This window comes from Sceloporus undulatus, chromosome 1 (genome assembly GCF_019175285.1).
Source record: "Sceloporus undulatus isolate JIND9_A2432 ecotype Alabama chromosome 1, SceUnd_v1.1, whole genome shotgun sequence".
NCBI classification, from domain to species: domain Eukaryota; kingdom Metazoa; phylum Chordata; class Lepidosauria; order Squamata; family Phrynosomatidae; genus Sceloporus; species Sceloporus undulatus.
Window position 1 is genome coordinate 241,543,904 of NC_056522.1, and position 27,806 is coordinate 241,571,709.

General features: G+C 41.1%; 1 protein-coding gene across 2 annotated transcripts in view; it reads right to left on the minus strand.

The window, feature by feature from the left end:
- The window catches only part of GLI2 (GLI family zinc finger 2), a 324,723-nt gene that overhangs the window by 7,476 nt on the left and 289,441 nt on the right, over positions 1-27,806 (minus strand). For both annotated transcript variants that reach the window (XM_042445196.1, XM_042445197.1), the window contains 5 exons: positions 19,979-20,110; positions 14,356-14,505; positions 11,805-11,969; positions 7,256-7,537; positions 1,366-1,702 (listed from right to left, as the gene is read on the minus strand). In XM_042445196.1, the coding sequence (XP_042301130.1) occupies positions 1,366-1,702; positions 7,256-7,537; positions 11,805-11,969; positions 14,356-14,505; positions 19,979-20,110 (1,066 nt within the window). The remainder of the gene's footprint in view (positions 1-1,365; positions 1,703-7,255; positions 7,538-11,804; positions 11,970-14,355; positions 14,506-19,978; positions 20,111-27,806) is intronic.

A 27,806-nucleotide genomic window follows, 5' to 3' on the forward strand; every position in this document is an offset into this window, starting at 1 on the left:
CAGGAACTGAAGAAAAGAAGTGCAACATAGCACAGTGCAATTTGCCTTGAAGGCTGAGCTGGGCAAATTTAAAGTTGAAGTGAACACTTAGGACAACATTCTATGGCCAAATAGGTCACACAACATACCATAGTATGGGTGGTTTGGCATTTTGTTCACACATACAGATAACCGCCTCCTTGTTGTCCTCCCATAAGACATTTTTATTCAGACAGGTTTTTAAAACAGAAAATTCAGAATAATAAGACATACCATCAGGGGAAAAATGTCCAGTCACTCTGTTTTTGTTTTTTGTAATTTCAGTTCTTGAGAAAAAAGTGTTTGCTGAAAACACATGTTTGTGCAGAAATTTCTTTTCTGCAAAAAATGTTGAGGTTTACATTTTTTTTGAAAATAATTTTTTAAACAAAAAAACCTAGACTGAAAAAACAAACATTAAAATGTTCAAAATTTTGCCCAGCAGGGAAAAACTTCTGAAATTCAAAAATGAACGATTTGTCAAGATTCACATCCTTATACATGTTGATTCTGAATAACTATGTTGGCAGGGCTTTCTGCTCTCCTACATCTTGGACTGTGTTTCAAGTTACAAAACAAGACAAAAAATCCAACAACCTGGAAAGCATGTATTCACAAAGGAAGAATGAAGGGAGACAAACATTACCAACTTAGTTAATGTGTTTCTGTTTAATTTAGATTAGCTCCTGAAGAAGGCCAATTGGTGATAAGGCCAAAATGTGCTAGGCACATAATACTTTGTCTACTTTCATTTTTCCATTGTGTTTCATGTTAGAAATCAAGCTTGACTCCCCATTCCAGATGCTGATTTTCATGGAGACTAAGGTGCAGTACAGATCACTGCTTTGCAGTGGCCTGGGGCTGAAATTAGGGCTAGGCAGCACGGAGCATCTCCCAGTGCCATACACCATGCCAATGATGTGTCTTATGTGCCGCTTCCAAACGGGGCGGCGCACAAGAGATGTCACCATGTTGGTCCCGGGTGCTAATGGCAAGGCGCGGAAAGGAGCTGCTTTTTGCAGCTCCTTTTTGGGGCGGTTCGTTGCCATGCCCATGCGGTTGGTGTGGTAACGATCCGGGGCACAAAGGGGGTGGCGGCGCGGTGCTCCTTTCTGCCCATTTGTATCCCCCCTAAGACAAGAGTAAATTCACATTGCAATGTGATACCCCACTTGTGAGTTTGGACAAGGAAGTATAGCTTTGTGTGAAAGTTCAGGATATTTCCCCTATTAATTCCTGTTTTGTGGGTGTGGAGATAAGAAGAGCAATCGTTTTACATGGGACAGATGAGAACAGGCCTCTGACACATTGTTGGATGGGTTTGAAGGAGCAGCCAGACTGACTTACCATTGCCTGGGATGGGAGGCAGCTTGGTGTTCCTGACTTGTGGGGCTGGATTCACCCACGAGCAAGAATCCTTCACTGTCCTGAGTTTCTCTTTCTTGAGCTGCTCAAGGCGCTGCATTGTTGTCACGTGCTTCCTCAGCTGAAGGCTGACAGTCGAGTTGCCAGTTGTGACCGTCGAGTCTACAACAGGAGTGCCATCCTCCAATGTGGTCAGGTCCCCCAGACTTCCCCCGCTGTGCATGTTCATTTCTACTCCACTGTCATTGTTGTTGGTGCTCCCAAGTGGTGATGGTTCACTGCTACATGATGACTGGCCACCAGGACTGGACTGATACATCTTAAGGAAACAAAGCAAAAGGAGGTCTTCTCAGACAATTAAAGGTTTGCACAAGCACACCCTCCCACCCCACCCCAGTGTGTCAGCTTTTCCAATACTGAGGCACAACCAATTATCTAATTTCATATTTATCTCAACATTTGTACATTATGCCAGCCAAGTGAATAACTGAAATATATATATATATATATATATATATATATATATATATATTTGCCAAATAGTTGGATTGTTCTGACTCCCACCTTTTTGGTTCCCTGGTTGCTGCAGCTACTTGACAACATTCATCTTTTTCTTTCCCTCAGTTCCCTCTGCTTTGCTTCTGCACATTGTCATTTATTCTGATCTCGGATGGTGACCTTCATGATTTTATTGAATGGTGACATCATTGCATTAAATATAGCATCATGATATTTTTGATTTAAAAACCCCACAGTAGTTAAATACAGCCTACCAGATTATACTGGAGTGAATGCAAAGCAAAGGCAAACAGAAATACAGATGTTTAAAAGTGCACAGAAAACCAGAATTGACACAACAGAAATATTTCAAAGTTTTAAAAGGCACTAAAACAATGGTTTGCAACCAGATTTAGATGTGTGCTGGTGGAAGTGGCCTTTCTCACTTTCCTTTCATACAGTAGCCCCTCCTGTCCCCTCAAATAATGCTACATAGAGAATTGGTATTCACCTACTGAACTGGGTGAACCTATGCTGTTTCCCTAAAAGACAACACAGGCACTTTCTGTAAGGGTAGTGTTCCATCTATTCAAGGCATAGGCTGGATCCAGTCTAACAGATGCTCATGAAAATGATTTTATTTAAAAAATTAAAAGGCTACTGGTTTATTGCGATCTTAGGAAAAACTGAAATGATATTTGATTGGGTCTCCTCATAATTGTTGTTATTATGGCTCTTTCCACTGAAATGAATTCTAGAATTCTTCTAGATCAGGAAGCCCTTGCTGTTGTGGTTGTATGCCTTTATTTCTGATTTATGGTGACACTATCATGAGGTTTCCTTGGCAAGATTTGTTCAGACAAGCTTTCTTTCCCATTGCCTACCCCACTGGCTGACTTGCCCAAGGTCAGCCAGTGGATTTCATAGCTGAGCAAGGAATCGAACCCTAGTCTCCAGAGTCATAGTCCCACACTCAAACCACTATGCCACACTGGCTCTCAGGAAGCCCTACTCACCACTTAATACTGGACCATGGAGATATGGGATATGTTGCTTAATGTGTGTATTTTCTATTCCAATACTTTAAAAACCAGATCAGATTCTATTTCATTTTATCTACAGCACTAATACTGTACAGTTATATACTTGTAAAGCTAAAATTAAAAATCATCATTTTTGAATTAATAGACAGGGAGAACAGTTGGCAAGGTTAAAAGTAAGTCTTGTATTGTTGAAACTTAATCCATTTAAAAGAATTAAAACCCATACCAAAGAACCACACCAAGTCTCCAAGCTTCAGTCGAGCTTAATTTAAAACAGACTTATTCTGTTTGTAAACAAATCCTCATTAGGTGATAACACCAATGTGTCCTTTATTGTCCACAAGTGTGATGGCACTGTAGTGTGGACACAGGATTTTCCGTGAGATAAGCCATTTAAGTGATTAAGTTAATTTTTACAACTTTTCCAAGCACTGGTATGTAAACATCAGGGAGTTAAAAGCCTTGAGGTTGATTTTTTCCCCCCTGTTAGCAGGGAAGATCTATATATGCTCACTCAAGAAACTTAAGCACTTGATGCTTCTCTGAGATAAACCTGGAACATTAGTAGATTGTTGTTCCCTCCCTTCCGCTCTGCAGACTGTGCCTTATCTGCCATGGAATCAAATCCAAAATGCTTTGGCATGTGTCCTTCTTAGGGTTCAAAGAAGCTTAACATGCTTGGCTGACAGTCTGTATAGGCAGATAAGGAGATGATTTGCAGGTTTAGGTTTGGTAAATGTATTTTTTATTAGGAATTACATTTCACATTGAGTAATTTATTTGCAATGAAAGTTAAATGTTCTCTACTGGCTCAGAGGAAAGGCTCCCTTCCCCCTCCATGGAATAATAATATATGATCACTGATCCTAAATGTCTGTGGAGTTGAAATGCCAGATAAAGCTCTGCTCTCTCCCGTTTTTATACCAAAAAATCCTAGTTCCATAGACTATATAACTGAATGTTCTGCCCATCGTCCTTCATCTAGAACAGTGATTTCATTATAACTTTTTATAGATGGTACAGGAAAGCATTAATTTTCTCACCTTCATTAGAAAGTAGAAACTGAACATAGCAAGTTGCCTTAGACTGAGTAAGATCATTGGTCCATCTAAACCAGTAATGTCCACTCTGACTGGCAGAGCAGGCTTTTCAAACTTTTTCAGCCATACCTGGAGATCCCTGGTGCTCTCCTATCCAAGTAATAACCAAACCTGAGTCTGGTTAGCTTCTAAATTCAGACAAGAACAGTTTGTTCAGGTTGATATTGTGAGGACAGATGCTAACTAGGCATTGCTGGGAGTGCAGTCCAGAGCAACGTAATTTTGAAAGGGGCACAACATTTTCATCATTCATGAGACCTCTTATGATCTTCAGATCACTGATACCACAGCAATACTCAGAAAGGGCTGGGCATACAACATCATAATAATACAGATGTGGTGCTAGACTACATAAATATCTTATATAGATAGCACTGAATTGTTTGCTGTTATGGGCCTTCAGTTTGACTCTTACTTATGGCAACCTTATCATAGGGTTTTCTTGGCACGTTTTAGTTTGCTATTGCATTCTTCTAAGGCGAGGAGAGTGTGAAAATCCCAATATCACCCAGTGGGTTTGCATAGCTGAGTCATGATTCACAGCCTGGTCTCATGGAATCCTACTCCAACCCTCAAACTATTACACCATACAGGCTTTCTTGAACATCTATGGTCACCAATTTGTCTTACTAGAATCACACCTTGTATGTTACAAAACATTCTGAGATGAAAACTTAATCTCAGTGGGAGCAGGTTTCTATCTCAACTGCTCTTGAGTAGCCCAGTAGCACTTTGTAGTTTGGAGCTGGCTGGCTGAAGAAGTTGTCAGCCATAAATGAAAACTATGGGTCAGGGGTATGAAGTGTGTGGCCCTCTGTATTCTTCTGGATGGCAGCCCCCATTAGTTCTAGTCAGTGTAGACAGTGATGAAGAATAATGGCAGCTGCTGTGCATCTGAAGGGCCACCAGTGCTGCGGGCACTGAACATTAACTGGAAGTTTTAGTCTTTAAAACGAGTTTTTATGGAATTCCAATACATAATGGATGAAATACAGAAAATTATGAGCACTTGGGCCAAACATAGCTGTTTTACTACACATATTTTTCTTCCCATCTGTAGAAAATATATATGTATCTACACAGTTGGGTAGATTTAGCTGCATATGTAGAACAAAGGACATTGAAGAGAGACTTTGACAAAGACAGTGTATTTGCTCACCTTAGTACCGACTGTCCTTGTGAAGTAGAGTAAAGAAAGTTAAAAGAGGAGAAAGAACAGGGTGTTAGAACTGAGACAACACAAAGGGAAAGGGATGAGGTTACTGATGAAGCCAGGGAGAGAAGTCAAAAATAATGACAGACCTGAAACATGCAAGGCACAGGTTACCCCCCCCCCCCCCCCCGTAATACAGTACATTGGATCAGTTTGTGGTTGTTATATCCTGTTGTACTTTGTAAAGTATTCTGAGTACAAGTGGTGTATCACACAACTTTTTGGTCATAGTATATTTTGCATGACTGGGAAGTGGAGAATATGCAAGAAAACCAGATCTACTGGTACCTCTTTTAGGCACGTTATAGGCATGGTCTACAAAGGAGTCTTTTTCAGTGTATCTAATATGAGGAAATAATTTCACCCAGTCACCAAGACTTTCTGGTATTATCAGAAATAAGTGTTTTTCAACAATCCAAATATATAGAATGTGAAGTGCAGTATATTATGACCTAGCTGAGATGTAGCAGTTTTAAAATATTGATCCACCTCATCTGTAGTGTATTATAATACTCTTTAATTATATCATTCATAGAGGTACAGGGAACCCCCTTTAACATTCCATCCAATGTAAAAGAGTAATTATATAATCCAACGCAAGTAAAAGAGAAATTGCTGGCATCATATTGGATAAGCAACTCAACTAGATAATCTTCCATGGACATACTGATGTACTTTACTGAGTTATAAGGACTACTGGGATAAGGTCTGCAAAGTGCTTTAACTAGTCTAAAGTGAATGTCAGTTTGGGAGAAAGGTGGTGTATCAATCTGATAGATAAATAAAAATAAAACTACCAAGTCACAGAATTACAGAGCTAAAAGTAACTTTGAAGGCCATTGAGCCAACCACTGCTGGTGCAGAACCCAAGAAAACAAATTACCATTAATGGGGATTCATTACAAGTCAAGATGTAGTCCTTTGCATGGAGAACTCTAGCTAAAAGGATTCAGACTAGTCTTTAAGGAACATTTTTCATGTTGGGGTCCTCAGTTCCTTGTTCCGAACTTGTGAGGGTTAACATTCCTCAGACAGGGAGTGGTCAGAATCCAAAGGTGGTATGGCCACGCTGAGGCAGACACACACAGCCAACCAATATTACACAAGACAAGAATGATGCCCCATACAGACACACTGTATTTAAAGTCGTAACTTCTTCTCCCCTTTTGTGTGATCAGAATCTCCTTCCCCCCAAAATATGAGTGTACCTTCTCCTGCCTTGAAGCTTTTCTGTCAAAACTATGAGGAGTGAAAAAAGAACCAGGCACTCTGGTTGGCTTGGATTCCTGACTGTAGGATCCATGGGCATGTCATCTCTATATGGTACTCTTGCCAGTCTCCCTGTATGGCTCTCTCTTTAACATCTCTTGGCAGTACAACTAAAGAGGGTGGCAGTGTCACATTGTGCTCTTTGTTGCCAGGTACAGGCAGTGTGTGTAGCTTGGGGACAATGAGGAATTCTGGCTAAAACAGTGCTATGGCCCCAATCTGAAGAATGCTCCAGAGTTTCCTCACTCCAATCTAAAATATTAGCAGCAAGACATCCAACTGCACAAAGCCTCAAAAAGCCACTTTTAGTCAGAGTAGACAATATTGGGTTGGAGGACTGATGATTTGACTCAGCACAAGAGAGCTGAAAGCGTCATCAATGCTGACTTTTATTATCCATTTTAGGACAGATAATTAAAAGTTCACAGACTTTCCAATAGTTTCACTTATAAGGAAAATACTGTTTCCCAGATGCAACAAGGAGAAATATTCCAAACTTTGATGGTAGATTTCTTTGCCCTGGATTTTTTACTCAGTTCCCTAGCTATGTCTAAGTGTACCTGAAGCCTTACATTTAACATGCAAAAGGAAGTTTGCATAGGATTCTAGGTGGGCTTTGATGAATTCTGATCTGGGAGATTTGAAGCGGGCTGTCTGTATTGGGGTCAGGAGAAGGCTAATCACTTTTCATTTGCCACTTGACAAATACAAATGGCATCATTCACATTTCAGATAAATGCCTCTCTTACCACAGAATTCTCTGTCTTGATAGTTTTGACTTGTAAACAGTCTTCCGTGCCTCTGGCGGTGCTGTTTGCCTCAACATGCTCTTCAGCACCCTTGCTGCTTTGCTTGGCACTTGCTTCATTGTCACTGTTTTCCTTAAGAGCAGGTGGTCTCAAGTGAACATCATTGCGTTGCTTCTTGGTGACGTGAGCTTCAGGCCCGTGCACAGTCTTCACGTGTTTCCTGAGGGAACTGGGGTCTGTATATCTCTTTGTGCAGCCGGGAATTTTACAGATGTAGGGTTTCTGCCAAGGGGAGGAAATCTCAAGTTACACACCTGAAGCAAATATTTCACTCACATTTTGGCTGACATTTTTATTTGAATGGCAGCCTATTTTGCAGAATTGGAGGCAAACATATTCCATGCTAGCACTGGAAAATTCAAGCCTGGACCCCATAGTAGAACATAAATACAACCAATAAGCAAACAAATAAAAAAAATAAATAAAAATACCAATTCACTAATTAATTAATTAATTAACTAAGTTTGTTAAACAAAACAAATGCTTTTAAACTATTCAACTATCTTGTTAGGATGGTTCATTTAACTGTTTATTTAACTGTCTGATGTTGTTTTACTGTTATGATTGGGGTTTTTTTAGTATTTTTTTTTGTAATCTGCTGCACCGGCTCTCCTGTTGGGAGAAAAGATGGATATTAAAATAAATAAGTAAGGCCCCTTACAGACTGGCCAAAATAAAGCTGCTTCGAGTCACTTTGGAGGTATGCTGTTTCAATGATATATGTGCCCTAAGAGGCTGGAAGCCACGCCAAAGCCATGCTCCAGTCCTAAGGACTAGAGCACAGATTTGGCACAGCTTCTGGACTCTTAGAACGCATGCATCATTGAAACAGCATACCTCCAAAGTGACCCAAAGCAGCTTTATTTTGGCCTGTCTGTATGGGACCAAAGTAAATGAACAAGCTGGCAAAACATTTAGGTGCTCCAAGGACAGGCTCCAGCCTTTCACTGCTTAACTCAGAGAAGAGGATGGTTCCTTTTTAAAAAACAAACAAACAAACAAAAGAAAACCAAGTACAGTACTTACATTGACTTGTGGATAAAGCAACCTAGGATTTTTTGGACAATTTTTTGATTAATATTTCTGGACTTATACATGAATATATACATTACTCACTGTTATGAACTACTGAAAACAATTGAAAAAGGACAATTGAAATATCTAAATGCTTTGAGTCTTTTTCAGATTTTGCCCCCTCCTTTGAATTGCTTGGAATGGATACATCCTGCATTGCCAGTCAGGAAGAATACATTAATATTTTTCACCATAAATTTGCAAAGTCTGAGTCAAAACTCATATCCTTGCAAACTGTCATAGGATCCCTACCCCCCAAATACTCCAACACCTTGACGAAAAGTATTTTTGCTTGATTTGCATTTGTTCCAGTTACCGCAGGAATGTTAACAGGATTAGCATAGGATGTGGCTAGGATGTGCAGGGAATCTCTTCAAGGCAACCTTTCTGTTAAAATATGGGAAGTGGGGGAGGGAGGTGCCAGGAAGGAGAGAAGCATCCTCTTTTACAGAAATCCAGAAACACACAGCTCAAACTAAATTTACAATCCATCACATCACCCCTACATCCCCCTCACCTGTCAACTGGGTAGCTCTTATGCTGTAGAGTGAAATCCACAGGCATGCAGTGCTTTGGAAGATGATAGCACCATGACACTTGAAAGTCTGAGTCACTGATAACCACAACACAAATAAGCACTAGTCAGCTGGAAACAGAAGCAAGAAAACAGGAAGGTATTCCCTCACTGTCCTTCTGTTTCCCCACCTATGCCATTTATTCATCCCTTAATCCAAAGTGCATTTGCACAACATGTGGTTAGAATAGGGCAGTCCGAGTACCATCTCTGAAGGGCTGGATTCATTAAAAGGGCCATTTGAGGCTAACAGCTTTTTCAAGTACTTTTCCATGGAGGCCTTCGAAAGACACCATTCAAATAATAAGCAGGTACACTTTTTCCCCAGTTTGAGCAAAAAGTGAACATTTATGTTTTTACGTATCTTTTTGCCCAGTTCAGATTGACATGGTACATATTCAGAACAATTCCCATTCATCAGATCCTCAGCTCATCCTTGTAAAACGGGTGGATCAGGGCACAATTTGACTAGAACAGGGAATGGGAATGGTTTGAAATGCAATAAAATTGTCTCATATTCATTCCAAAGTGTCACTTTCATAGCTAGTTGATGGATAGGAGCAGGGTAAAATGGATCAAAATATAAAATGGGAAATTGATGTTTTGAATGGAGGTATGCATCCTTGAATTTGAGTAGAAGATGCTTCTGCCCAAAACCTGAAGGACTGTCTGGATTGGTCATTTTTGAAAGTACATAGAGGATTCCACTTATCACTCATGCTCCCAATTCACTAGGATCAGTGTGAAGTCGAAGGCTTTCATGGCTGGCATCCATAGTTTTTTGTGGGTTTTTTGGGGTATGTGGCCATGTTCTAGAAGAGTTTCTTCCTGATGTTTCGCCAGCATCTGTGGCTGGCATCTTCAGAGAATGCTTGCTTGGAAAAAGTTGTGTGTGTGTGTGTGTGTGTGTGTGTGTGATACACACACATACACCTACCTACTACTTTGTGAGCCTGGGAATTGCAGGAGTTGATTTGCATGTGTATTGTTCTGCTGCTGATGGCAGGCCTCAGGCTGGGAGGCTAATGCAAAAGAGGATTAGTGTCTTTTGCATTAGCCTCCCAGCTTGAGGCATGCAATCAACAACAGAACAATACACATGCAAATCACTCCTGCATTCCCAGGCTCACACAGTGTGTGTGTGTGTGTGTGTGTGCGCACACACACACAACTTTTTCCAGGCAAGCATTCTCTGAGGATGCCAGCCACAGATGCTGGTGAAATGTCAGGAAGAAACTCTTCTTGAACATGGTCACTAGGATCAGCTTTGTGAATTCTGAGGTCTACCTCTGAGCTTTTCATAAAATTACCAAACCTTTATGGATTAGGTCCACATGTTTTTAGGCCCAACATTTCAATTTTGGGAAAGTCCATGAAGCAGCCTTTTCCTATTGCTGTCAAAAGACGCACCAAACCCCCTAGGCAACATAAAGCCCATGGACCACACGATTCTTCCCCTACCTTTGGAGCTACAGGATAAGCTGTGTAGCAAATAGTTCTATCCTCCAACACTTTATCATCTTTCCCTCCCCACAACATCTGTCACCTCACTTTTTCTTCTGCAGGAATGGAAAACCTCAGGTATTAGGGCTTACTCCAGCCTTCCTTGAATCCTAATCCAGCCATATGTGCCTCTACAGATGACCATGTCCCCTTCCTCATAAAACCATTGTTTGGTAGCTTCCCAATGTTTATACTGTCCCACCCCTTTCTTAAGGCATAACTATTGACAGTAAGACATTTAATCTAAATTATTCAGATATTGGTTTTGATTATACCCCTTGGTCTTGGCTACTACTGTAATATGGCTTCAAAGAACTTCTCCGAGATTATATTTGGCCCTCATGTTGAAAGAAATTTTCTATCTTCGTTGTAACACTTGGGCTGGCCCTGACACACTGTCCAAGCAGCCATAGTTAAGAGTCAGTTTATTTATATAATGTGTTTCCTGCAGTGCTTTGCACTCAAAATCTTTCACCAAAAAAGTGAATACCATCTTGTCTTCAGAGCCTCCTGGTAACAAAACACTGTGCTATTTTTTTTTTAAATGGCTCGCTAGTGCAAAAGGAATTCATCAGGTGGCAAAGAGGATTCAAATGAGACAAGGAGGCATACTAGTGCAATGTCCCTTCATGATGCCACCCAAAACAGGTGGATCTGAAACTGTTGCTTTAAAGGGGCTATACTCCTAGCCTTCTACTTGCTCATACGTGATTTATATTAATCATTATAAATGAGGCCAGGGGCTACACTCTGACTGGTCACAGCTGTTTTCGAGAACTTTTGAACATTTCCCTCTTTTCCTGCTGCTTGTTTAATTAGTGGTAATATAAATTTCAACCTGGGCATTAACCATTTTCAGCAGACCATCACATGCCTTCCAATAAAGGTAATTTCCTGTCTTCCCCCAGCTACTAATAACAGTATTCATTAGCAGGACATAACAAAACATTGTCTTGCACTAAGTCCTCATGGACCCATTCAGACCCACTGCCTACATATCAGTTCCATAGATCTCATTCCTTCTTGATAAAAAAATAGAAAACTATTTTGGACCAGGAGGACTTTTGGATAGATCAGGCCACAGGGTTCAGGCCCAAGGATTGCAACTAGGATTGCTCTGCTGTTTTGTGGCTTACATTCTTAAATGTAAAAACTAGAATGTTTTCTCTTTTCAACAAGCAAATGTTACTTTTGCCATTAAAGCATGCATATATATATATATATATATATATATATATATATATATATTATAAAAAACAAGCCCTGTGTGTAAACTATATATTATTAGCTGCATTTAAAAAAATCCTATTTAGTTTGCGGTTAAAAAAAATCACCTACCTCGTTGGAATGTGTCCTGTTCTGGTGTTTTGCTCGGTCAGAAGCATTGGAAAAAGCTTTATTGCAGCCTTCATGTTCACAGACATAAGGTTTTTCTCCAGTATGAGACCTCAGGTGTGTCTTTAAGTTTTCTAGCCGTGAATAGGCTTTGGAGCAACCTTCAAACTAAAAGAAAACAAAACTGGAGTGTTAATCAGCTGGAGGCATTTTTCCATCTCATCTGGTTTTAATCTCCACCTTGTTAAGGAGCATAAATTCTGGGCAGATCTTGGCTTTCATGAGCATTTGGGGGATTTTTTTAAAAGAAAAATGCTGTTCATAATCTGGATAGCTGATTCAAAACAGGTGCCTGCCTGTTTAAGCCCAGCCTACTCTTTTCGGCAGAGGTACAATCCTCTGGCTGTTTTGGCTCACAACTCCTATAAGCTCCACCCAAAATGGTCAATGGTGAGAGATTGTGGGAGTTGGAGTTCACAACATCAGGAGGGCCAAAGTCTTCCCTTCCCCAAATCTATAGGTGTCCTAATGGTTTACATCAATGGAAGTATAGTGTCTAGATCAAGGGAAGTAATAGTGCCACTCTATTCTGTTCTGGTCAAGCCCCACTTGGAATATTGTGTCCAGTTCTGGGCACCACAATTTTAAAAGGATGTTGAGCAACTGGAGCGTGTCCAAAGGAGGATGACTAAAATGGTGAAGGGCCTGGCAATCATGCCCTATGAGGAACGACTCTTCCAACTCTATTATACTATGATTCTATACATAGCAGATGTGATCATCATGGAGGCACCACTATTGCACCAGTATTTCTGTCAGCATGTACATGAAGTGCAGAGAACATTATTTATTGTTGTTATATGACTTCAAATTTACTCTGGTAAAATTTACTTATGGTGCTCTTCATAGGCTTCTTTTGGCATGATTGATTCTGAGGAGATTTGCTGTTGCCTTAGTCTAGGCTGAGATTTGCCCATGGTCACCTAGGGATCTCTCACACAATTGTTACACAATTATAGCACCACCATAACTGCCATGGCTGCATCTTATGGAATCCTGGAGGGTCTGTACTTTGGTAAGGCAGTGGAGCAATCTGACTAAGGGGTGAAGCAGTCTACCCTTTTGCACCAGCTTGCGGCCGGTATCAGAGTGTGTCATTTAGACGCCGCATGCTCTGATGCCACCCTCAAGCCAGTGTCTCACCACCTGCCTGACTACATGGCGGGCAGCTTTGCAGTGCTCTGGTGGCGTGCATTTAAACACTGCTGCAGGAACATCGCAAAGCTGCAGCGGTAGTGGAAAAACAGCTTTTTGCCAGCCGAAAAAGGAGCGGCGTTTTGCTGGGTTTTTTTGTGCTGGAAAAAAGCCGGGCTGGGGTGTGCGGTTGCTGTGGCCCCAACCTGGCTTTCAAAGGGGGTGGTGTCAAGACTTTCAGGCCATCTGTTTCAGCCCTAAGATCTAAATGCTCCTCCCTAAACTGCAAATCAGAAGATTTCACAGAATGGAACCATGGCAGGGGGGCTCACAAGATAACAGTGGTAGCTGGTGACTCCCATGTCAGCTGGGCAGTGAATCCTCTCTGGATTTTATTTCATTCTTTAAAAAAGCTGCTCAGTGCATTGAATCCTACCACGCAACACAGGTTCAGCATCTTGGATAGCTTCAGCACATTGGATAGTTTGAACTAAAACTTGGAGTGGGATTCCCTGCACCTTTGACAATGGGGCCTCCCAGCCAATATAGGCAGTAGCCATTCCACCAGGGATACCCTGAGAAATTCCAAATAGGTTACTTTCTCAAGCCCTGATCTACACACACACACACACACACACACAGAGAGAGAGAGAGAGAGAGAGAGAGAAGTTCCATAAGGAAGGAAAAATAATATGTAATTCTGGCAAACATGCATAGGACTCTCCATTCTATGTAAAGATACTGGTAAAAGCAGGGGTAGGATGAGCAAGTGTGGTGTAGTGGTTTGAATATTGGACTATGACTCTGGAGACCAGGTTTGAATCCCTGTTCAACCATGGAAACCCACCGGATGGCCTTAGGAAAGTCACACACTCTCAGCTTCAGAAGAAGGCAAAGGCTCTGAACAAATCTGACCAAGAAAATCCCAGGATAGGGTCCTGTTATAAGAAGTTGGAAATGACAACAATAACAAGGATGAGCATATCATGCCAGTTTCCTACTCTCATGATTTTACCCAGTTTATGAAGGATGGATCTAGTGGTTTATGGTAGTATGCTTCCACTTGAACTGCCATGGTTCTCTCCTATGGAATCCTGGGATTGGCAGATGAAGGAGGGGCCTTTAAAATTCTCAGCCATAGAACTCTAATACTTCACAAATTACAAACCCCAAGATTCCATAGGAGGCAGCCATGACAGCTAAAATGGAATCATAGCATTATAACTTTTACTGTGAATGGATTCCAGGTATTAAGATTCTCACACTGAGTTTTGTTGTGTGCTTAGATGGAGATTATAAGACTCTGCCCAACACATTCTGACATACCAACTTGTGTGGGTTTATGTCCTTGTTGACTTACCGTGCATTTGTGTGGCTTTTCTCCAGTGTGCCTCCGCATATGTACCACTAGCATGTACTGTGCTTTGAATGGTTTCTGCTCCCGGGTACACTCTTGCCAGCGGCAGACAAACTCCTTCTTTTCCCCATGAATATGGTCATTGTTGATGTGCTGGAAAACAAGAAGAGACGAAGCCAGATGAGAAGAATAAACCATAAATTATTTTAAGGATTATTTTAGGTTATTTTTAAAAATAGTTCTTAAATAATATTTTCATTTGTTTTTAAAGTTTTTATCTTTATATTGTTTTAAATGTTTTTACCTGTTGTGCACCACCCTGGGGACTCTGGTGGGCTGGGAGGTGATATATAAATTCTTTAAACAAATATATAATAATAAATGAGACAGGTTGTTACATAAAAAGTCAGCAACATGTGTTAGCTATTCCCTCCAATAAAATTCACTGAAGTATTGCTGCATATGGTGCCCTCCCTGGTTTTTTAATGTTTTTTTTTCTTTAAACAGACCTTAAATATGGATGAAAAGATGCAAAGGAAACTTGTTGCATATTTGAGACTAACTGAAAAAAAAGAGAAATTTCCCATCCATTTCATCTCCTGCAACTGTATTTCACATTATTATTATTATTATTATTATTATTATTATTATTATTATCCTTTATTTATAAAGCGCTGTAAATTTACTTTGTGAGATGCAAGTGGACCAGAGTCCATGAAAGCCCATATACTAGAAATTTCTTTTTTCTCTGTTAAGGTCTTTACACACCGCACAGATATAGCATTATAATTTCACTTGATTTGCCATTGCAATAGCCTATGAAATCCTGGGAACTGCAGTTTAGGGAGTGTACTTATAATTCTCAGTCAGTTGTGGTGCTTATGACAAAGTACAAACCCCATGATTCCATAGGATTCTGCCATGGCAGCATTCCCTTATATCTTTTTATGCTGAAACAGAATAACAAGCTGTCTCCTTCAATACTGCTACCTAAATATAGATGTACTAGTTTGATATTGAATGACTAAAGCATCTGTATTTATTTTATAATAAAAACAATATTTTTAAAAATTGTTAATACATTAGATGTTGTATGCTGTTGTTTTATTTTTTGATCCATTTTGTTTTATTGCTTTACAGTTTTATCTTGCAAATTGCCTTGAGAAGATTTGGACTTGGAAAGTGATTTTGTCTCAGAAGGAACCAGATTTAAATGACAATTTTCCCCACTTTCCATGGCAAACCCTCATATTGCACATCACTCTCCTACTATTTTAATCTTCACAACAACCTTGTGAGATAGGATAGACTCAGAGTTAGTAACTGGTCCAAGTTCACCTCATGAGCTTTCCAGATGAGTTGGAAATTTAAAAACAGATCTTCCCCTCTTAATCCTACGGTTTAACCACTACACAACAGTGCCTTTAATAGCTAGGGGTGGGGAGCAGAAGGCTGAGACTCAGCATTCCTCTCTCAGAAAAACTAAGCTTCATTGATCTTTTTGACAAGAGACTCATGAGCAAAATGAAATATAAAACTGGTAAAACTGAAAGCACCCAGTATTTATTCTTAGCCATCTTGAGTCCCATGACTGAGGGAGGAAAAACAGGAAATCAATAAATAATTAAAAAAATCAATGATATCCCACTCCATAGCCCAGGCAACCTGTTGAAGTGAGTTGAACACCTGCTTTGGAGCTTCCATCATTGGTGGAGTGAGCCAAGTACAGCCCTCCAGATATTGGTAGTAACTTTCATGAGGCCTAGTTGATGAAACACAGAGGAAGCTATAGTGCAACAAATACTAGAAGACTTCACTTTGCTCAGCTCTGATCTATGGTCTGTAGCAAAAAATAACATTTTAAAAGTCTGAAGAAAAGAACCCTTGCCCAGCTCCATATACTATTGATTATGCCACCTCATAAAAGGCTTCCGTTGCTACAGAACTTGGGTCTTCAGTTTCTATTTTACAGGCTGAGGGATGATCAAACATATGACTTTTAAGAAGTCTGGTAACAGTACTGCTCATGTATTGTAATACTCCTGGGGTTGTCTTTTCCTCTAATTACTAAAGATAAAGTCTTCCTCCCCTACAGATCCAATGGAAAGCCTTAAAATTTAATACCTGGAAGGCTTCTTCATTTCTGAATTTCCTTTCCATTCAACAGTGAGGTTTAACATGTGGATTGCAATTCTGTATACCACTGAGATGAAGGATTTGACTACTGTTTAGAAGCAATGTTCTGGAGAAAGCAAACCTCATTCAAAAACTGTATATATAATGAGCGATGGCATTCTACCTTGTGTACATCTTTCTCAATACTGCATTGCACATTTTGCCTAATAGCTTCTAACAAACATTACCAGCTGTTTAAAGGTCTCCTACTTATGTTTCCATTGGTTTTGGACTAAAATCACTTATTCACCCTTCTCTTATGTCTCACTGAGCTCCTCTGGGGTGGCTTTAATTTTCTTCTTCCTCAAAGAGGTTTAGACAGATAAAAGAGTACTGCATCTTTTCCTCTCAAAAACCTCTTGAGGTAAAATATATTGGTCCTTTAAGTTGTAATATAAAACTATAATGGAGTTAGAGTATAGAAATGAGTAATTACAATTAGGTAGTTGTAATGATTTCCTTTCTCCAAAACTGTTACATTACAGTTGTAACTTAATGGAAATAGTCATTCCTTTTTGATGTAACGGTAACATTTCAGTGAAATATTTGTACTCACTAAATTGTAGAACAGGAATATTTTACAGTTGAAGTGCTGCCTTGTGGTCTGTTGTGATGGTAAGCTGGGTGGGAGGAGAGTATCTTCTGTACCATAGGCTGTTGGTTGGTAGCTTTAAGACTTCCTTTTTCAAAGTAATGCTATCTGTCTGTCTATTTTGTACCCTACCTTTCTCTCAATGTGGGACCCAATGAAAAAGTAAACAATTTTAGATTTGTTTGGTTTTTTTTGGGGGGGGGAATGGAAAAGCCTTTGAAAATAATTATTTTAAAAATATCACTATGCTAAATATCAACTTGAGATGGAACCAAAACTAATTATTGTAATCTTGTGCTTACAAATTTCCTTCAGTCTGGTCTCTCCTCACAAGTGCCAACAGCTTACCTTACTTTTTGGGTTTTAGCAAACCACTTCATTTAATCAGGGAAAGGTGTGGGTTACCACAACTATCATTTCTTTAATTTGGATAAAAATGGTAAAGTGGTTTGAGCAGAGCCCCAGTTGTTGTTGCCGTGAGTTGCCCTTGAGTCAGTTCTGACTCATGGAGACCCTGTGGATGAGACATCTTCAAGAATTCCTATCTTCTAAACTTACTAATAGACTAAAAAATGAACTAAATAATAAGAGGAACATCAACTGGAAGCCAGTAATAGATTATTTTGAGAAAAAAATGGGGTCCTTTAGCAGTAATAGGTCTAAAAGACCGATAAAAGAATACATTAAAGAGCAGGCTAATTGATAGAGAGATACTCATACCTGACCAGTCCATAAAGAGGGGCTAAGGCTTAAAGAGGAGTCTAGTTGAAAGTCTATAGACAGGATAGATTAGAAGTCTAGGGAATTTTTGAGTTAGTAATATGGGTTTGGAGTACCACTGAACTATGAATATAAGGAGGTGAGAATCCAATTAGAAACAGTCAAAGTAAAGGCAAGTAGGAAGTCATGATCTATGTGTTTGTATAAAGGGATGGATAGAAGAAGAAGTATAAAGGGATGGATAGTGCTCAGTTGTATGTTTTTGCTCTTCAGTATCTTTTTCCAGATCTTTCATAGCTGCCCTTCCCATTCCTAGTCTTTTTCTTATTTCTTGACTGCAGTCTCCATTCTGGTCCATGTTTGATCCTAGATATGGGAATTCTTTAAATATTTCAATTTCCTCGTTGTCTAGATTGAATTTGTGTTTTTCTGCTGTGGTCATTATTTTTATTTTCTTTATGTTCAGCATAAAGAATTCTTTGGTGCGCTCCATTAGCCATCAACTGTTTGCAATATGGTCCCTGGTGCCCCTTCCTTTTCTGAATCCTGCTTGCACCCCTGAAATTTCTCTCTCCGTGTATTTATGTTGGAATCTCTGCTGCAGAATTCATTTTGCTGCTGCTGCTCAGCTTCATTTTGTTTGCGTGTGAGATTAGTGCTATGGTCCTATAGTTGCTGCAGTCTTTTGTATCTCCTTTCTTGTGGATTGGTATGTACCATATATACTCAACTATAAGTCAACTTCATATATAAGTTGGGGGCAGGTTTTGGAGCCAAAACTAAGAATTTTGATATGACCCATGGATAAGTTGAGGGTAAAATTTAGGGCCACGTAACAAAGGATCTAAAGGATTGATCAAATGAAAACAGTGCCAAAGAACTAAGAAAATTCCATCAGGCATAGCTGTTTGTGCTCACACTAAAGGATGAATGAATGAGAGAATAGAGGTGTGTCAGTGCTTCCAGGACAGATTCACCAGGGGATGGTTCCTTTTTAAAAATAAGAATTAAAGTATGGTACTAACATTGACCTATGGATAAGTCAACTCTGGTTTTTTGGGGTCAATTTTTTGACTAAAATTTCTAGACTTATACATGAGTATATACAGTATATCGAGCATTTCCAGTCTGTTTGCCACTGCTTTGTTTTCCATATTTGTTGGCATATTTCAGTTAGCGCAAAAGTTGCATCTGTCTGTAGCATACATCTGCATAAATATATATGTGTATATGTGTGTGTGTGTGTGTGTGTGTGTGTGAGTGTGTGTAGCATAAATGTGGTCTTCCACAATTTTTCCTTCTGACTACTATGGAAGCCAGCAGAAACCGTCTGTTAAACACTATTTTTCCTTCTTTCCTTCCATGCTTTTTAAGGGATTGTCACACACACCCATGGACAGCATTCACAGAGCAGCAACATTACACTACTCAGAATAGCAGCAGCCTTTGGGAAGTAGGCGTTTGTCAGAGGGACTCATCAAGGGGATTTGTGATGAGACGATTTGAGTCAGCTCCACCACACGGAGGTCATATCAGATGAGCAGCTCACTTTAGGGAAGTGATTGCAATATAAATTGATTTGTAAAGTCTGCCATGTGGAAAATATGAGTCCACAAAAGCCGTCATTGTGACCAATAAGATTTAGAAGAGGCTCAGCTGGTTTAGAGCCTGCAAAGATGACTTACTGGGGGCAACACAGAGACTCTTACTGTGGAAGCCAGAGTGTAGGTAGGAAGGTCTGAATCTCTGTAAATAAGATCATGGTGGAGCTACACCTGTTTTCCTTTTCAGATATGACTGTTCACACAGAGCTAAGGTTTCATCACTAACATTCTAGGAGAAGATTAAGTCTGACACTCTGTTTCCAATAAAATTCATGTACATCCCAGTCTTTGTGTAAGATACAATCCAAGGCCAACAAACATATTCTAGTGAGCTGTTTATGATTATCAGAGTTTCTCTTTCTTAATTCAGTTCTCAGTTCATCCTGGAATTTGACCTCATTGTCACAAGCTTTTCATATGGAACAGTTACTTTTTAGTGATTCATATTTTTAATTCTGGCTACACAGCACCATGATATGAAGAGAGGACAAACCCCACAATATAAGACTTGGCTCTCTTTTCTGACTTCACTTACATGGACGAGCTGCTCCTGTGTATCATACTCCTTTGTACACCCTTCCCAGTGACAGTTGGTCTCATAAATAACTTCCGGCTCTTGCTTGCATTCATCTTTATCCAGCTCCTCTTTCAAGTCCGTCAGATGTTCCTGTAAAGATACAGTTCAGATGGATGGGTTTTGCTTGAACTCCTCTGCCAACCATAGTTTACACAACAGTTGCTAGTGTAAGAAAAGAAAAGAGCCACCACAAGACAATGATGATAGAGCATCGGATGAGTTGGAGAGGACCTCCCAGGCAGAAACACATTGGTAGGAGAAGATAAGCCCTATCCAAAGATCAGTCACTTGAAACTATCCTCAGACTGTCAGTTCCTTACCCTCATATTAAGGACATATCAGCCATTACCATATCAGCTGTTTTATTTTATTATTTGATCAATGATCTCCCATATAAATCTACTGTCTTTTATTGATTCAAAAAGTAAGCCAAGTGAAAGAGCAATAAATACAGGAAGAACAACAAATAGATAAACATGCATTTGAAAGTGGAGGAGTTTAAATAATTTTTTTCAAGCAGTCCTATTTGCTAGGACAAGTGACTTCTGCATCAGAACTTTTAAAGAATTCAGGGCTCTACCAGGTTTATATTGGCAGTGTGGGGGGCAGAACTCCCACACTTTTCCCTTTCTTTTCTTCATCCCCCTGCACTTAACTTTTTCCCTTCCAGACATTCTATATGCTTTCCAGTTTGGATATCCCTCACCCCACTTTTTGGGCATGTGGGAGGCATAGAAGAAGCTGTGGATTCTGGCTTCATGCCCCTTTGGCTTCTATCAATCAGGGTAAAATTACCAATCCTCCAGTTGGAGCAATTGATCCTGTTTGGGCCCAGTACTGAAGGACAAAGGTTTACCATCTCTCCCAGTTACTTTCTGAATCTCTTGGTGTCTCTATTAGCACCAATATGTGTGTTATTTGAGTAATTCATTAAAAATGCATGGGATGAGATTGCTAATCTTGCACTGAAGATGCAGGCTGGTAATGTGTTAGCGTGTTTAGCTTTATGTGCTGCTTTGCACTTTATTTGTTGGTTTGCTTACCGGTAATTTCTATTTTACTACTCCTAGAATAGCTCTTCCACATGTAGAAAAGGAGTTATTTTGAACCTCTTCCAGGGTACAAATCACCTTAATCTGGCCTTGCTACCAAAGATGGGCTCCAATTCTGTACAGTTAAAGAGATGTTTCTCCAAGAACTGGAAAGGTGTACCTGAAAGGGATTCCTCGCCAGAGAAAGCAGACTTGCTTGCTATTCTAGGATCAGAGGAAACAAAACCCAACCCCACAGCACCTAGGACACCCTCACAGGGACCATAGAATCACAGCCAAAGTTGTCCACCTCATTTATAGGATTTCTGACAAAAGTTTGTCCAGGTAGTCCTTCCCAATTCTGTTCTGGATCCCCCCACAAAAATGGTGACTCGTAAATATCTGAGTCCCACTGAAAATAATGGGGGCACACCCCCGTGGCACATGCATGGGGCCACGCATGGGCACGCACCCCATTTCATCTCCCTACATTTGCCACCTGTGAATGGGCAAGGGACACAGACTCCAAGTCCACAAAAACAGAGAGGTGAGTGTGTATATAATACAAACCTTACTATTTTTTAGTAAGTATACTTTATATATAATGCAAACCCCTATCTCATGGGGCTACTTCAGTATTCCTCAATATCCTGTAGCAGGAGTAGGCAGACAGAGGCTAATGAACATCAACCAGTCTTTCTACGTGCCCGAAACAAGTGCGGCAACAAGGCTTGCCCCCACCCCCATGCCTAAATTGTTCCTTACTATGCCCACTACATTCACACCAATTAAATAATGGTGATGGAAAGAATCTCTCTGAATCATGTGTTGTGCTCTGGATAGGGCCATTAGATAGTCATTGATGCAGTGGGTTGCTGGTAACCTGCTCAACACCCCTGATGATTTTTGATGTAAGTTCTTTCTCAAGATCTGCTGGGGATTGTAACACTTTGCTATTTAATGGTCAATTGAAATTTGGAAGGGGTAAAGTGCTCCATAACAGCTTGTGTTTTATTATTAAGGCAGATGGGGTAATTTCAAATGCCCAGAGTGTGTTGTTGCTGTATAATGTTAAAACCTTTTGGGCAAGTAGAAAGTAGGCCTCCGTCTGCCTACTTCTGCTACAAGAAGATAGTGAGGGAATGTCCCAGACAGATTCCATATGAGGAAATACAAATGGAACAAATATCTGTACCTACTGTTATGACTTGAGGGCAGTTAGACAAGGTGGCCTCCTGTGGTCTCTTCTAGCTCTGTGCTTCTTCATTTTGAGAGAGAGAAGTGGATGAGCTGGAAACTAGCCAACTATTTTTCCCAGCACATGGCCTGAGGCCTACTTTAAAGTGCTGTTAGGTAAATTAGTAGGCTAATAAGCCTTAAGGGCTATTAACGTTAAATATTTGGGGGGAGTCTTCTCTGACAATGGAATAGGCAATTGAGTAGGGGGCCATGTGCCATTTTGCACCCTTGCAGTAAAACGTCCCAGCAGATCCAACATAATCACAACTGATGCCATCTCACTTTTGGATTTTGGACTATTTTCAGCTGATTTTGGAATATTTAGAAAAAGTTTTAAAGGTATGTGTAAAGGCTGAGTGTGTGAGAGGGTAAAGCCATTTGGGGTAAATATATTTCTGGGGACAACTGTCTTTCTGCAGTGGTGGGATTGTGTGCTCTTGTGAGGCAAAAGGCTATGCTGATGGCAGCAGTACTGCTGGATATGGACAAACATAGATTCAACGAGAGAGGTCATGGGCCTCAGCCAGCAGGACATGAGTAGAGTGATTGAAAACAGGGGGTCCTGGAGATGTCTCAATTACAGGGTCACCATGAGTCAACGTCTACTCAAAGGCAGTTAACAATAAAAGCAGGAGCCCAGAGTTTGTGATTTCTATGTACTTGAAAGTTAAATTCCACTGAGATCAAATGGGACTTATTACACATAATACATAGCAGCAAACTCATTTTTGTTACCAAGAGTATACTCAGACATCTGCTCATCACAACTTCCTGACAAAATTTCTGGGTGAAATATTTATTGGAAATGGCATCTATATGAGACATTCAAACTTTCTTTTTTGAGGTTTGTGTAAAAAAAACAGGGTGCACTTAAAAACCAAGATGTGCAAAGAAGCTCTTGTGTCTAAACACATTCTAAATCTTGGACTGGAGCCTTTGAAGGCAACATTTTGAGTTGCACATAGAATTAATTAAAGGATGCTTAGATTAATATGTCTCTATTCTTCATTAGATTCCTAACCTCAAGAAATCAAAAGCACCTATCTTCTCTGTTTTGTGGAATAAGAGAGAGTGATCTGTGACCTGATTAAGATGGGAGTACAGCAAGCTGGCTATTTTACGTCATGTGCTGGTGTCGGCTACTGTATGCTGAGATGTTGCTAAACCCCAAAGCTCTGGAGAGATGCCTCCTCGCCCTAATCGTGCTGACTACAGCATGTTTATCTTTCCCAGATACACTATCTTCATCAATTTTACCAGCCCCCTGATGATTGCACATGTTGCTGTCCCCATGCATCATGCCAAAACCTGCTTCTGAACTGGAGCTGAAAAGAAATTTGTCATCAACTCTTCTGTTGGCTTGACAATAGCATAGCATCATATTTCATGAAAATGAAGTGCCCAGAGCACTCCCAATAGTTTACAGTTGTGATAAAGAACGGTCAGATAGGTACTGTCAGCCATTAAACAGTTTGGAAGTGTGCAGCTCTGACAGGAACACAGAAGCTGGTGGGCTCTTCTGGGTGTCAAATGTGGTGTCACTGAGGTAAAGGATGCTTGCTGAAGGTGAGCGATTCCTTTTTGAACAGGGAAGGCTCCTTTCTGGAGAGTTTCCTACTGACATAGAGGATCTCCCATGTAATCTATGTTTGCTCAGAGACACTGTTACTGCTTGCTTTGCAGTCTACAAATATCAAACATCATTTTTTTAAAAAGGCACTTGGCTGAAATATAGCATTTCTGTCTAAGCCTCCTGGAAGATTATCTGACCCAAGAACCCATGGAGTATCTCATTCCACTCACTCATGAAAACCTGCACTTACCCATCACGCTGGGACTTAGGGTAGGGGATCTGATACCTTGAAACATTCTCCCTCTCATAAATTTTATCCAGCCAACCCACCCACTCTCAAACCCATGCATCTTTCAAAGTGCAACCTGTTAGAAGTTTTTGAATTATGAGCTGCAGAACTGCGCAGGTGAGGAGTATTTGTATATTTTAATACTCCACATGGCCATAATGTTACAGGGGAATGGAGACTTCCATTGTTCATTGCTGGCCTGGCCCTGTTCCCTGAGCCAGAAGGGACTCCCTTCCAAGAGAATCTACACTACCATTATCCTCCACTTCCACTGGATGTTTGAATTATTCAATTAGGAGCCCTGCTCCAGATCAATCTCTGCAATCCAGACCATTTTATCCCACAATCCAAGAGTGCAAATGCATCTGAAGCTACTGAAATTATAATACCAAGCACACTTATAAGAGTGTATGTGCCATCACACACAATGGATGTTTTTGTCCCTGTATAAACATAGATAGAACTGCAGGGTAAGTCAACTGTATAATTTCAGATGACTCAAGAAAGCAAGTCAGACCATGTGCTTCAGGAAAAGTAAAATGCAAGTCACTAGGGATTCTGAGTTAGGTATTAAATTCCTTCTCTTCTCCACTTAGGCAACTTCCTGTGGTGGGTTACCAGATTGCCGTTTTCAACTCAACAGGGCTGAAGCCTGACACTGTAAACCACAAATTTGCATTTGCTGCTGTGGTACAGTGTGTGGTGAATGGAGTGTAAGGGCCTCCTCCTCTCTCACAAATGCATACAAGTACATACAAAATTTCCTCTAACTACTCCACTTTATAGTTTCATTCTCAATAATATTCTTGAGGGAGAAATTTAGCAAGTTGTATTCCATGGTTGTAGATGGAAAGTATAAAGCATACCAGGGTAGAATAGCAAAAGACATTTTAGCCCCTGAACACTGTGAAGATTATTGCACCAGGGTTTAAACATTCCTTGGTGCGTTCTAACATGCATGCACAGGGGCGTGCATGGAGCGTGATGCCGAGCGTTCCCATTGAGTTCCAGGGGACGCCATTTCTGGGGATGCTTTGAAACAGTTCCCAGAAATGGCGTCCCCTGGAACTCAATGGGAACGCTCGGCAGCGGTGGCGTTCCTGTGTGCAGTAAACTAGCATTCTGGGCCCCATCGGGTTCCCATCATGCTCCGTGCGCGCCCCTGCGCATGCACGTTAGAATGAACCGGGGAACGTTTTAACCCCGGTGCGATAATTTTCTGTGTCTTCCTCTGCCATTATTAAATGACAAACCATAGACTCATCCCCTAAGGTAGAGTGGGAGAGATATATGAAGGGAATTGGGGAGAGAACTGGTTAGGACCCTTGCAGTCCCCAGGAGAGATTCCCCTAAGGGCTGTATGCCATACATTCCCTACTGTTATTCTTATTTACACTTCACTGTCTTGCAGCACGATTATCACTCTTCTATGACTAACTTTCCTATCACTCGATTGATACCTAATTTCTATGTCAAATTATTATTTCCCACACTAACAGCCTTAACAGGAGTAGGGCTCTAATTTTGAGGATTCCCATGCCACTTCAGTAGAACATTTAATGTGTTACAGTTGTGATGTGCATATTTAGGCCGAGACTGAGTGAGATCGAATCCATTGAATCTTCCTTAAAGGAAATGTCTTTGGTGTACAACACCCAGTTTCATGACCTAGAGGAAGGGAAAATCCCATAATCCTGGGTACTTAGATAAAATAGGAATTGGTTCCATCACTGAATTTCCCTAAAGAAATACATCCAAACAGATATTAATGTGGTGTCACAACCTACTGGAAAGCCTATTCCATGGCAGTTGTGGTAGGAAAGACTCATTCTTCTCTGCCACCATTGCACCTGCATAGCGTTGTCCAGTGGAGTTTTCTTGAGTGATCAGGAGTCTCTTATGTTCTGCCTCACATGAGCATCATGTAGACTACTCAGCAGCCTGCTATGAAGAGTTTGCACAACACTTTGCAGATAAAACCACTTGGCTCTGCTTCAACTTGGTTGTTATAGTTCATACAGGTTCAGAGGATGTAATCTTGGCTTCTTGTCCCAGTTGAATGGATACATTTCAACTTGTGTAACCTGAGGGTGTGGACAGGATCCTTGGCGAGATGAGAGCCATTACATGTGTGATATGCCCTTGCCCTTCCTGGTTTATAAAAGCAGCCAGAGAGGGAGGACTGGCTGAGTCAGTAACAGGAGTAGTGAATACCTTATTGTAGCAAGGCAGAGTTTCATCCTGTCTAAAAGAAGCTATGGTGAAGCCTCTACTAAAAACAAAACAGAACAAAACCTCCCTGAACCAGACTACACTGGATAACTACCAGCCAGTCTCCAATATTCCCTTTTTGAGCAAGCTTCTAGCATGTGGTGGCCTCCCAGCTACAGGGTTTCCTGGATGAATTGGATTATTCAGATCCATTTTAGTCTAGTTTCAGGCCAGATCAGGAAATGAGGATTCAGCCTGTGTTGGATAAGGTTACACTCCCCCTGAAATCTCAGGATCACAACTTGGGTGTGCTCATAGATTCAAATCTCAGTGGCTGCTGTTACCCTGTGGAACTCTCTTCCATGGGAGGCTTGGCTGACCCTGTCCCTGCTGCCCTTTTGCTGGCAAGCAAAAACATTTCTATTCAAGCATCTGGGGTCCCTCAAGGAGCCATTCTGTCTCCCATGCTTTTTAACATTTACATGAAACCGCTGGGAGAGATAATCCGGAGACATGGGGCGCGGGGTTATCAGTACGCTGATGACACCCAAATAGTCTTCTCTATGTCTCCTACTGATGCAGTGACTGAGGATGGCGTCTCTCCTCTCGTGGCCTGTCTGGAGTCGGTAATGGGCTGGATGAGGGAAAACCGACTCAGTCTGAATCCAGAGAAAACGGAGGTACTCGTGATAGGTTCCCCTGGTCCAGGAATGGCGGTGGTTCCACCTGTCCTGAACGAGGTCACGCTTCCTGTGAAGGACTCTGTACGCAGTCTGAGGGTGCTTCTCGATTCGTCGCTTCACCTTACAGCTCAGGTGAATGCGACGGTCAAGAGCACCTGTTATCCGCTTCGGCTTATTCGCCAGCTGCGCCCATACCTGGCCCAGAGGGACCTTGAAACGGTAGTACATACTCTGGTAACCTTGAGATTGGATTTCTGCAAGGCGCTCTACATGGGGCAACCCTTGTACCATACCCAGAAGCTACAGATGGTACAGAATATGGCAGCCAGACTGGTCACTGGTACTTCCAGGGCCAGTCATATTACACCTGTACTTAAAGATCTGCATTGGCTGCCCATTCGCTTCCGGGCGCAATACAAGGTGTTGGTTATAACCTATAAAGCCCTTACATGGCTTGGGCCCAGGATACCTTGAGGACCGCCTCTCCCCATACATTCCGCCCCGCACCCTCAGAACATCTGGGCAGCAACTACTGAGGGTTCCAGGGGCTAGACTAGCCTCCACAGCAAGGAGGTCATACTCCATCTTCGCCCCGACCCTCTGGAATACGCTGCCCATAGAGCTCCGCTCGGCCACCTCCCTGGCCCAGTTCAGGAAAGAATTAAAAACCTTCCTGTTCCGACTAGCATTCCCCGACACAAGTTCCAGCTAGTCTTCCCCCCTCTGACAGCAGTGGTAGCTGGTTGACGGGGTTTTAATA